Source organism: Xiphophorus maculatus, chromosome 2 (genome assembly GCF_002775205.1).
Source record: "Xiphophorus maculatus strain JP 163 A chromosome 2, X_maculatus-5.0-male, whole genome shotgun sequence".
NCBI classification, from domain to species: Eukaryota; Metazoa; Chordata; class Actinopteri; order Cyprinodontiformes; family Poeciliidae; genus Xiphophorus; species Xiphophorus maculatus.
This window is the reverse complement of record NC_036444.1, coordinates 7,789,593-7,802,691: the sequence shown is the minus strand read 5'-3', so window position 1 is coordinate 7,802,691 and position 13,099 is coordinate 7,789,593. Positions and strand designations below refer to the sequence as shown.

At 35.5% G+C, this 13,099-nt stretch overlaps 2 protein-coding genes across 5 annotated transcripts in view; both read left to right on the top strand.

Annotated features, from left to right (window-relative positions):
- The first annotated feature begins 1,987 nt into the window (after positions 1-1,987).
- LOC102227798 (transmembrane protein 80-like) lies at positions 1,988-5,633 on the top strand. 2 transcript variants are annotated; one of them, XM_005806972.3, is made up of 6 exons: positions 1,988-2,011; positions 2,144-2,160; positions 2,265-2,358; positions 2,450-2,542; positions 2,647-2,848; positions 4,208-5,633. In XM_005806972.3, the coding sequence occupies exons 1-6, from the start codon at positions 1,993-1,995 to the stop codon at positions 4,218-4,220; spliced, it is 438 nt and encodes a 145-aa protein (XP_005807029.3). In that variant the 5' UTR covers positions 1,988-1,992; the 3' UTR covers positions 4,221-5,633. The 2 variants fall into 2 exon arrangements, with proteins under 2 accessions (XP_005807029.3, XP_023199997.1); XM_023344229.1 differs by lacking the exon at positions 4,208-5,633 and having other exon boundaries at positions 2,647-4,195.
- A 1,028-nt stretch (positions 5,634-6,661) lies between these two features.
- Positions 6,662-13,099, top strand: part of eps8l2 (EPS8 like 2) — a 31,184-nt gene continuing 24,746 nt past the window's right edge. For 2 of the 3 annotated variants that reach the window (XM_014471745.2, XM_023326492.1), the window contains exon 1: positions 6,662-6,919. The gene's annotated coding sequence lies outside the window, so the exon portion shown is untranslated. Of the gene's footprint in view, positions 6,933-13,099 lie in introns of all 3 variants that reach the window. The other variant, XM_023326500.1, reaches the window with a different exon arrangement.

The following is a 13,099-nucleotide window of genomic DNA, read 5'->3' as shown; positions in this document are numbered from 1 at the left end:
GTGCAAATCAAGCAAGAATAATTTATTCTCATAACAACAACAACAACAACAACAACAAAGTTAATAAGAAAAAAAGTTAATGATTCGTGGAAGAAATTGTATTAAATAAGATTAATTTGCAACAATCTGTGCACAAGGAGAGGTTTCACTTCAAAATCCAGCTCTGACAAAAGAAAAACAAATGATATGGAAATGACCACATAGTGTTATATAATCTGATTAACTTGTGCTGCATTATGATGATATGGGTGCAAATTATGAAAATGAGACTCAAAGTAATAACATATGGCCAATGAGTAGTAGTAAGAAATAACTTACATAATAATAAATCTTAGGTGATCAAAATTATTCTAATGTTCTCTTATGTCTGCTATTTTTTTGAACAGCCTTCAGAAATGTCCAAGACAAATATTGGACACAGCATTTCAGTAATCTCCATTATTACTGTATGAGTTAATAATGCTTTACCATCAATACATTCTTTAAAAATCACAAAAGAGAAGACAATGCTTGTTTACCTCTCAATAACCCCCAAAACAATCACTTTTAAGGACCTAATAGTTGAGCCTGTACGCAATATAATTCACTTTATTTTAATTATGCTAATTCTGACACTTTGAACTCTACTAAAATACTTGTTTTACCTCAAGTCCCTTTTTTGGGGTGAGGAGGAAATTTTTCTGAACAGTGTTAACTTAGACAAACACATAGCAACATTAGTGTTCTGTGTGAAGGCTTCCTAAAGGGAGGATTTGAGGGAATGATCCATTTCTCGCAACATTATCAGATACATCCAACTCCCCTATAACAATGCCACTGTGTGCATCCCCCGCAGCCTGGACACCCACCCCACTATCACCCACATGTGAGATGCTGTTGTGTTGTCTTGTCCCCCCACAGCTGGAGCATCTCGCTGTCCACCCCTCACCCCTCTGCTTTTCCTCCATTCAACCAAAACAACGCCTCCGTTCTTCCAGCCACACTATGCAGATTGTTTTAGAGGACAAGCGAGAAAGAGAAACAGACAGAGGCTGCAGAGGACAATGAAACAGCTGGATATTCTAAAGCAGTTCATTTTGCTATTCTGTATTTCTTATCTTATAGAGACGAGCAACTGTAAGCATGAGCAGAAGTAAATTGTGTGTTTCTCTTGATGTGTTTGGTTCTACGCTCTTTTAACTAAGGCATAATAAGATTCTCCTTTGCACAGCTCCGTTTATGGTTTGGTGTATGACAAGACAGATAATAATGCACAAACCAAACAAAATATTGTGCAGAAATTCATTGTTGCTGACAGGGTAATTAGTTGTGTGGTCCAGTGCCACAAGAAGACAGCCATCATTGGTATAAAAAAAATCCAGAAGAAGTCGAACTTTGCCACAAGCCATGTAAACCTGGGTAACACATGGACATGCTTTTCTTCAGCAGGGACAAAGAAGCTGATCAGAGTTAAAAAGAATATTTGTGAGTCTGGTGAAACATATCTTCAAAAGGTTGTAGCTGTGACTGCAGCAAAATGTTTTTTTACTAAATAAAATACATTGAACTTTGTGTCATTTGTGTTCAAAACCTGAAAACGGTAACATAGCAGACATGTAGAAGAAGGTGATTTTACTGTGTCTTTTGCAAGACGCTGTAAAGATTAACTCAATAAGTGAAACACATTATATAGATTCATTACACACAGCCTGATTATGTTAGCTAACCTTTATTTCTGTTATTTTTCGCTCATACGGAAAATCACATTTTAAGATCAGAATACTACAGTATACCATTAAAAAGATGTGAAAAGTGTGTTTAGTATTCTTAAAGGTTATTATTAAAATATTAAAGCACATTTAATCTGATAAATGAGGCTCGTAGAAGTAATAGATTTTGTGAATACATGGTTATTTTAGTTTTATTTGGAGAAAGTGTCTTCATGTTGTAGTACGTCTTCCAGCCAGCAGATGGAGACGTATTTGTTTTGAATGTTCGAGGAGGAAAATCAAAATGGCGATTCCAGGACCAGGTAGGTGGACGCGTTGCTATGGTTATAGACCGTTCTCATGCGTAAACTTTCTAAAAACGAACATAATGTACCTACATGGGTTGTTGTTGTTCCTGTTTTGCGTCACTTTGTCGTGTCTATTTTAATTTGCAGGAATGTCTGCGGGTTCGGTATCCTTTTTAAAGTTGTTAAAGAGATACACATCGAAAATAATGAAAACACATTGTCCAACCTGATATTTGGAAGAGACAGTAATACTTAACTCTGCCTCCAGCTGTCCTCTGTTACCCTGCAGCTGCTGCTGAACCTGACGAGCATCTACTTCGTCTTCTATTTCCTCTTCACTCTCAGCCTACTCATCAAAAAGAGTCCGTGATGCCATGTGATACTCTTTTACATTTCTTTCCCAGTACGTGTTTTATATAACTACTGACAGTTACTAACATTTGCTCATGTTAGGCTTGGAGCTGCCGTATCCTTCTGATGCGTTGATAAGTGATGTTGGACTACTGCTCCTCTTTGCTGCTCTGGAGTTTCTGCATTTCTACTGGGGTGAGAAAAACGCTCACACTTTGCACACTGAGTCACTTTGACACGTACTTTTAATGCAGCGTGTTAATAAGATGTTTGAAACTCACTGGATGAATCCACTGCAGGTGTGAGGGGCAATCTGACGGAGAGTGACAGCTATATGTTTGGGAACCTCATTATGACAGTAACAACCATCTTATTGGCGGTGTACTTCCTGGTGTGGCAGACCTACGTCATGAGAGCAGATGTAGTAATCAGCAGTGTGTTGATCACTGTCTATGGTGCTGATGGAGTCCTGGCTTTAAGCACCCTGGCCAAATTTAGGAGGTTGGTTTCAATAATATAAATTTTTAGCCTCTAGTGTCACTTTCTTTTGTTATTTTACAGCACTGATTCCTCAACAAAGGAGAAAGTTATGGTAATTACAATGATCTGTTGTTAACATGCGGTAACATCTTTGACCGAGCTATCTTTAAACTCACCCACCATGGTAATTCAACCAGAGTTTGGCAGGTAAAACTTTAGATCTTGTTAATATATAGTTTAAAGAACTAAAGACAAGTTGGTGATTATGTGTGTTTTTAGCTACTAAGGAGAGGTGAGACTGAATCTGAGAAGACAATGTATCATTCAATTGACCTCTGAAAAATGTGTCCTCCTCACTTCTGAGATGATGTTTGAGCCCCTGACTGAAGGGATAATTCTAAATCTATTTCTTATAATGATATACACTGGCACAGAATTCATTACAAATTGGTCTATTGGACCAGTTTAATGATTTACCTTCAAAGTTTTATTTGCACAATAAGCTTCAGTCATATTTAAATGACCAAAGCTTATTTTTCTGATCTAGAATTTTTATCTTCTAGATCAGGGTTCTGGAATTTGAGGCTCTGGACTCAAACAACAAAATAGTGCCCTGATTTTTCTTTGTTTTGTTTCATTGTTTTGTCCTGCACTCTCATAAAAAGACACTTGTCCCACGCTGGCTCCCCTAGTAAACTTAGTCTAGAACCGCCTCTGGTTGACAATATTTTATCTTACACTCTTATATGAGATTTACTGATGTGTTAAGTATCAATGTTGCAGGTAAAATGCTAAGGTTACACAAGTCACTCTTTTGAGATCTGGTTTAAAATCTTTAGAATTTATTCTATCAGAAATTTAAACTATCTGTGTAGACTTCAGAAATCAGTACAAATAAAGACGACTGTGCAAGTTCTGTTTATTACCAGAAATAAAAGACAGTCTGGCGTTAGACAAAACACTTTTTTATCTGATATTGACACCAAGACTCAATTTATGGTGATTGACAAGATATCCTGACGTAATTAGCATCTCATATGTTTGTTTTGAATGGCGTGACAACAGTGACCTTTTCTTTGTTTCTCAGGCTATTGTTCAGGTATGGCTCCTTTAAGACACGCCTGCATTATTGATATGGATATCATTTATCAGAGTGACACATATACCTGATAGAGTGTCAGCACATTCTTAGTTTTTTTCCTTCTGAAATAAATTTTAAATCATGTTGGAACTGAAGGGATTGATCCAAAAGTGTTGCTGAATAGTTCTGTTGTTTACAGTGTGGATTGTTTAGATAATGCCTCTTTTTTACCTTATTGGTAAAACATTATTCATTGATATAAGTGGTTTTAATGAAATCCTCTGTCTTTCTTGTTTCAGAGAGTATTTGTGAGGAAGACTTCACCATCATATATCCTGCAGCAAACTAGGAAGTTAATATTGCACAGATAGAAATCAAGATTTATGAAATGAATTTGTTTTTTGGACAGTTTGAGTGTTTTTATTGTAATTTCTTTTCTTTATTAAACTTTTGTTCTTTTTTAATTATTTAATTCTTACAGGCTAAGTATGAAAAAATATACAAAATCTGACTTAAATTATAAATTTATTGAAATCTAATTAATTGTAAGTATTTATGTAGCTGAAAGTGGAACAATAGTAATAGAAATGTTGGTTGTGTTCAAAGTAAAGCCCAGGGTTTCTGATAAGTCAGGAAAAGTCAAAAATCTGATTGAAATCATTTCTGGGTCTGGATAAATGTTGAAACAGGAGAGAATACAGAAAATATTTGCATTTTCACATTTAATTCATTATCCCAAGGTCTATATCCATTTTCTGTTCATTCATCTAATCATTCATCTGCCTTTGTGTCCCTCTTTCCAGTCTCTTGGTTTGTGGGTTCAATATTTTCCCACTGACCACTGTAGAAATATCTGCCATAAAGTCACAGCATTCTTTGGTTGTTATGAATAAAAAATCTACTTAACTAACTTGGATCCCTTCTATTAAAATGTTACAAACCATTAGTTTCAATGTGTTACCTAGTTTGTCCAGCAGAGGGCAGAATAGTTTTAAAGTGTAATAAAATGAAAGATTTTTAGTACTTAGTTTCTTTTTTTATTACAGTGCTTGTTTTTAAGTGTTTGAATGAGGTTTGGTCATACTTTAGTCAATGTGAAAATCCACAGTCTGGACTTTTGCACAGCAATAACAGCCTAAATCCAAAACAGTACTGTGAGATAGCGTGACATGGCCCAGTAATATGAAATAACAAAGAATAGCCCTAATGTTTTTACACGGTGTCCTCTACAACGCCTTCCTGGCTGCATTTAATGTCTACCCCATTTTCAGTGTTTGTCCTTTATGGCTCCACTTTCCTCAAACAGATTTCTCAGTACTGACAGCTAAGGTTAATGATCAAACCCAGTGACAAGGTTCCTAAAGTAACCACCTTCCAAACAAATCACATATCAGAGTGCTTGTGGTTGAGCAACAGGTGAGCACAGATAAACACTGACTGTAGGTCGGCCACGCTCTACGCCTGTCCTTGATACCCCAAGAGGTGCCTTTTTCTTTGTCTTCTTCTGGCTTTTAGTTTAAGCACTATGACTGTAATTTGCACTGCATAAAACCAGCATTGTGTGGATGAATTTCTCTGGAGGGACCAAAGAGAGGTCATTGTTAGCAAGTGATACTGAAACCTGGGCAGCGATCCATGCAATCACCCTCAGGAATCCAGCCAGTTTAGACCAGTCGCTGCCTAGTGTACAAAAGAAGCCTCTGAATAATAAAACAATGCAACACATTTCTGAAGTGATTTTACTTATTTGTTTGTTTAATATTTTCTGTTGCTATGTAAAAGTTGAACATTGCATTGTGGATGTATTTTAACTTATCACTTCTAGTTAATCTCATTTCTTTCTTCCTTTTCACTCCACAGCATCAACACTGATGCACAGTTGGTGTCAGTGGTTTTATCTTACTTGAATTACTGGGCAATGATTTGAAATAAACATAAATATGTTGAAAATATAATGTTAAAACAACACTTTTGCAATAATATATGATACACAATAATAATAGGTGATATATTGGTCATTAAACAAGTAAACATTAGTTGTGTGTAATATACATGTAAGTATAAATTCCGATGTATGGTTAGGCTGTATAGCAATAATATAAATTATTAGGTAATTCTACAGGTATTTACCACTATAGACACATGAATGATATAGATGCAGGACGAGCTAAGCAGTGATAAGATTTAATAAGCATTTCCTTCCTCTAACTCCTTTTGAAATTAAATAGAATTTAATTTCTATTCTGCCTTTTTAAATTAAATTATTTTATCTATTAAGCCTGCAAGACAGTTTTATTGTATACTTGATTTAGTATAATAACCTTGTTTGAAATAAAGGTTATCCTCAGATGAAACTGCTGCAAACTGTTTAGAATGAAATATTATGTCTTAAATTAATTTAATTACACATACTTATTTTACATTTTATGCTATACATGTTTTCCAGTTAAAGTGGGGGAAAAAACTAAGGTTTTTATATAAAAAGGGGAACTCCCTATTATGTCAACAGAAATTTTTCCAACCAAGTAGTGTTGGAACCCCCCTCAATTCAATGCAAGTTTATATGCATAACAGCATGCAGGAAATAAAGTACACAGGTTTTGTTTCATCAAAGAGGAAAAATGACTTTAAAGTGACTGCAGTAAATTTTTTAGACAAATTAACCTCTAACCAACCAGCAAAGTGAGGTCTGAGGTTAGTCCCGCCCCCTTTGGGTTGAGTTACCTGCTCAGTCACCATCTCTCACCTGTACCGCCTCTCCTCCTTCAGTTGCTGTTTTCTCAGAAGTGACAGCTCACAACGGGTGGTTCATTCGGACCTGTCTTCGTTTTTCTTGCAAAACCAAAGCTCTTTGACTTCCACAGTTTCGACAGCTTTTTTCCCTCCCTCCCGCGGAGTTACCTTTCCTTCTGCGGTTCTGCACAGAAGATTTTAGGATGGTCGGCTGACATCGGGTGCGCTGTCTGAACCCACGTGTGTCAACTTAAACGCCCAGTCTGCAAAACTTCTCCGTGAGTTGCTAAGGTGGTGACAAATGCACTGTTTGAAATCCTAAACGTTATTTAGTGTGTTTGGTTTTCTACTGTAGTCACTGTGCCTTTTAAATGTTTATTAAAATGTCCTGAAGGTTTAAATAAAACCTGTTGAGTCTTTAGTTTACGGAATCTGTTGATATTGTGCTACTTCGGTAGAAATTATGGTGAATGTTTTGGATAAACAGTTTTTATCAAGATTCAAAGATGTCTGCATATAATCAGCAGTGACAGTTTTAAGAGCCACTGCAATGAGAGACAATTTAAAAGCAGTACAACTTGATTTGTTCCTGATTTGTGTAAACAAACTAAGCATAAAGTTTCTTCTTCTGCTTAGTTGATTAACAACTATAGTTGAACTCATTAGGAATCCCCAGTTGCAAAGGTGGACATTTTCTCCATCAACCTAGGCTTCAAAATCCAACATGGCTACTACCTGTTTAAGACAGAGATGGATTAATTAAGATGTCTATTTGAAGTTGTGTCATTTTTTTTATTTTATTAATTCACTTTCCATTCACTGTACTGTCCATCTTCTGTTATGTCACTAGAGAGCTTGAGCGCCTAGAATGGCAAGAAAAACACTTACCCTTTAAATAAGTAGAGTAAGTACTTATTTAAAGTACTAAAGGACTTTAGTACCACTAAAGGCAGCACTAAGATATTATCAGTAACACTTTTACCACAGTCTAATAAGGACTGATGTAAGGAGTTCCGGAACTTTTAGGCACACCCTTTCTTTAGAAAAATTGTGTCTGTACATAATGCTCCAAGCAGTAATTGAGTAATTGAATAAACTCTGGAGCTGTGGATTACGTCATAATTAATCTGAAGGCAAGTGTTTATGACATAATGTAAATCTAAGATCATGATGAAGCATGACGATGAAGGACCCTTGTTCACCTTTGCATATAGAACATATCAAACATATAATTGAGAAATGATTAAAATAACTGACTATTAATCAAGTTTGGAATAAAGTGACTTTATTTGAGTCCATTTTGAACTTGGTTTGATTGTTTTGTTTTTATTTACCTAGACAAAAATGTCTTCGTTATGATAACTTCACATTAACCAAGAAATCATGATCTGACATAAATTTGTTATAAAAGTATTACTGATTAAACTTTAAAAATTATGTAGCTTTATGTTATTAAAGCTAAAGTTTAATCAGTAATACTTTTATAGCAAATTTATGTCAGATCATGATTTCTTGGTTAATGTCAAGTTGTCATAACGAAGACATTGTGAATAATGTCAACTTTGTATTAAAAGTGTCATGATTTACTGAATGACACTTTATGGCAACAGTCATAAATATTCATGAAGACTTACTCATGTTCATGACAGGTGTTATGTCATGTTTATGACGGTGTCATGACAGTCTTATTCACAACATGTCAAATAAAGTGTTACCCATTTATATTTTTGAAAATAATTTATTTTTTTCAGTATTATTCAAATATTTCTTAGTGTTCATGCTGCAAGGCACCATGAAAAAGTTTGATTTGTTACCATGGTTAATTAAAGAGCGAGGTATCTGACTGGTTAAGATTCACTGGAACTCCTTTGTAGACCAATCATATGTAACTGCAGCAGTGCTAGTCCCGCCCCTAACTCTGACAGGTGAAATAGAATTATGTCCTGCAATAATTGACTGACTGTAAAAATATATCTGCTTTTTGGTTGATTTATTTAGCTAAATATATTTTAATACATTTTTGACCATATCATGGTATATTTTGTCTTTGTCTCAGATGTTCAAAATTTATTAGAAATATAAATAATATATTCATTTTTTAAACTCTCACTTTTGAACCTCCATAGAGCATATGAAGTGCTTTTGCTTTATTTGTTTTGCTATCACAGAACACTGAAAATGTCTATTTCATTCATATGTGATTATTTTGGAGTTGTAACATTTATCTGGCTCTGTTTTTCCAGCATTTCATCAGGATATTCAATGTCACATTTAGTCTTAATTGCGGCATTTAGTTCTGTGGTCAGAGGAAAGTGGTGTCATGTGGTTTTACTCATTCTAAATACAACTACCCAGTGTCCAACACCTTTTCCAACACTGACGTGTGAATCATGGTGCTTTTAATGGAAAAATCATCAGCATTTACAACAGCCTGAGCTGATTCAGTTAAATGGCCTCAGATCAGATATGTGTTATCTCTTTCCAGATGGTTTTCAGGGTCCGTGGGACAAAGTCCAGATTGCTCATGTAAGAAGAAAATTAGATTTTGGTGGAGATTACACAAGTTATCGCTGTCAGTGGTTTCTGGTCCTGCTTTATGTTAAGGGTTGTTCATAGGTGACTGAACAAACTTAAGCAGAAAATGCAAGCTTCTTAAGAACACAGGCTGTATACTGTCTTATTTTTCACTACAGTGATTTATTTAGAGTTGGTTAAGTTCTCAGAATTGAAATCCATATTATGAGGAGTGTATTGCCCTAGAATTATTACTTTGGTTTTAGCATAAAGCTCATGTTCTGCAGCTGTGTGCATCAGCCGTAAATATTGTAGAGTCTTTTAAAATGTTTGTCTAGACTCGATGCAAGCAATTATTCACTCTGATGTTTTCTTAATCTTATTTCTACTAACAGCCTCATTTATTCACACCACTGACCTTTTTCTGTCTCGGCTTCCGTTGTTTTAAGTTAACGTATTATATTTCTGCCATTAGATTAAAGTTTTCAAAAATAATCGATATTTTGATATAATCAATACAAGAATAAGGAATTTTTCAAAGATGCTCATTTGTATCCCAGTCAATATTAACTGACCCATTCGCATTTGCCCAAGTTGTTGCACTTCTACCAGGAACAATATCGAGCTCAACACCTGGGGAGCGATGAACAATAGCAACAGGCAAAGGTCATCGCCTCCCAATGTATCGTGTTGTGTTGATACTCAACACATGGGACACGATAGCGACGGTAGCAACAGTAACAAAAGTTGAACATCTTTCAGCTTTCATGCGCTATGTCAAAAGCCCTCATGTTAACGTCTAACTGTTGCCTCATTGTCAAAGTTCCATAAGAAATAGATGGTGTACCAAATAAACAAACTAGTGTGGACCTCTGGTTAATTTTAATGGCGTTGGAGGCTGCTGTGGTTAATAACAATGTGGGAACCTATGCAAACCAGCTGCTGTAGGTGATCTCTAAAGATATGCATTTATAATAAAATAAAATAATTGCACAGCTGATTCAAAGGTACATACTTCCATGGTTGATATTAACAATTGTGTCTCCGCTACTGTTTTGTCAAATGGGGTAGTGGCAGTTTTAAATGATATATTCTTTCTAGAGAAGGGCTGAATTATACCTACTCTGTTTTTGTCCTAATGAGGTTAAAAAATTGTGATATAGTGATTAATATAGCCTGCATTTTCATATCTAATTGTAAGAGCTTGTACATTGTGCATTCATAAGAAATGAATAGTATTATTTATAATAATTTCTTATTTTTAATGATAATAATAATTTATATAAATTATATGTATGTCATATGGATAACATATGTATGTATTTATTAGTAAGTAATTCATTACTAATTAGATGTTATATATTGGTTTTTGGCACTAATTATCAACCAAAGGTGATTAATATCACTTTTTATCACCTGCTCTCTCAATTAATTTGTCATTTTTGAAAGCTAGAGGATTATTAAATCTATATTGCCTTATTACCTTATTACATAACAGTTTAAACTCAACCTCTTGATGTAACCATGAGTAGATAAAGAGTAAAATTAAAAATACTGTAAAGTTCTGCTTATCTGGATTACAAGCCATTTTCTTTAGTATCTTGGGCATTCACAGTGCCCTCCACACCCATTGGCACTTATAGATGTGCACACAAGATATGATTCTTCTTAATGTTGGTCTTTCCTTCCATGTGCCCTCCACACCTCTATTCCTTGTGTTCTTCCCTTTTTTCAGTCTTTCTTTTTTTGCATCATTTATTTCTTTATCTTGGGTTCCTTTCCAGTAATCATGGAGGACATTGTACTTTAAGGTAAAGCTGTCATTGCTCAGCAAAGAACAGATGCAGGTGCACAGATGGCCTTGTGCTGCAAGGTTGACAACACATGACACTGAGCTGGTCCTCTTCTGGCCTCGAGCACCTCCTGAATGCTGGCAGCAGGCCAGAGCCACGAACAATAGCATGGAAAGGTGATGACCAGAGCGATAAGAGCAGGAAGAGCGGTCTGTAGCAGATTTCACTTATAGTAAAGTAAATACTCTTTGTCATGGCAGATTTAAGCCGTGGAGCCACACAGCGGGGGTTCAAGCTGTAAAAAGTGTGGATGTGAGCTTTCGTTTTATTTCTTTCAGAGGATTTGAGAAGATTACTGCTTTAAGCTGTTTTTTATGATCTCCATGAAGAATGCTGTTTAAACACACCTCCAACTGTCACACAGAGTGTTTATGTCCAACCAACACCTACAGTATGAGCTGCTTGGTATAGCAAATGTAAGATTTGCCACACATTATGGTTGATCAATGTTAGAGAGTTGAACACCAGACCAGTTTCCTACAGCCAACATCTGCTGGTGACACAGGATCCTAACCTCTTGCTACCTGTTAATAATACAAACAGAGCTGCTACCTTACAGCAGTATGTGGCTCTTTGGTGTTTAAAAGTCAAATAAGACGATTATTATCTACAGTCTTAACTGTTGCTCACCTTTCTCATTAACAAACATTTATTAGTATTTAATAATGTATTAAAAGCAAAGACCTAATAGACTTCACTTGTGCTTTGTTGCACATATTTTTGGGTTCAGTTGATTATAGATAAGGAAAATTAGGCTGTTCACTCATAGACCTAGTGTTTACTGTGTAACCTGTCTCTTCACGCGTTCACAGCTAAGCCAAAGTCCTGAGGCGGAAGGGCGTGGGAAGGTTTTGTTTTCTTCTTCTCTGCTCCTCCTCATCCTTCAGATTTAGGAGCCGGGCTCTGTTACACGTTGCTTTGTGTTCTTAGAAGTCGCGCTAATCATGCCAAACAACTAGTTTGTGTGTCTGGATGTGAAAAATCTGTCGAAATTAATGAGCTTTTCGTTATGCACGCATAGTCCTCAATGGACTGGATCTAATTACACAGAACGTATCAGCCTGCTGTTTGCTTTTGTCTCCCCCACCTGCTGCTGCAGAAGAACAAGCTGCACACCTCAACTTCAGATCTGACTTGATAAGACACCTTGAGCTCTTTAACATCATACAGTAATGTTAAAAACTTGTGAATAGACACCGACCTGGCAAAGTATTCAACTTTTTCATACTTTCTTCATGATGCAATCACAGAGTTGAATCTGTTTGGAATTTCTTGTGACACAACAATACAAAGTAGATTCTTATTGTAAAGAAGAATGAAACTTAGTTTAAATATTTCTTTTACTAGTGAAAATTTCAACTTTTTCACCAACTGAGTGAAAAATCCTTTGATATTTTCCTGGAACCAGCTGCCTCCAGAAGTCATACTATGGATTAATATTAAAATACATGGAATTACTGAAAAATAATATTTTGATGGCTACAAAAGTATTTAGACTTAGGCCGATATTCATCTGACAGCAAAACCCCTAAATATTAAGTGAGGACAGTTTAAAACAAAGCATATTAATGTATTTGAATGGCCCAGTCAAAGTGCAACCCTAAATCCAATTGAGACTTGAAAATTGTTCATGAGTATAATTTTTCTTCCACTTCATAGTTCTGCTCTACTTGTTATTCTGTAATGCATTAAAATGCATTGAAGTTTGCGGTTGTAAAGTCACAAAATGAGAAAATGTTCAAAAGATATAAATAGTTCTGCAAGAAAACCTATTTCACATTAGACTGTATACAGTATTATGCTGTAGTATTTGTACAGTTGTCCATAAAATTACAAAATATGTTAAAACAAAATTCGCTGTGTTGTGCAGTTGTTACTACAGTATATAGTCTGTTCCTTAAAAAACCTTAACGTGCTCTCAAAATGTATTTTTCCCTTACAGATCTCATCTGTCACTACGTTTTGTTGGACTTGGATGTTTTAAATCACCAAGCAAGTTCAAGCATTAGACATGGATATCTTAAGTGTATACATGGTTTTTAGATAATAATTTCATTTATAAAGGGTTTGCAATAACTGGCTATGAGCCAC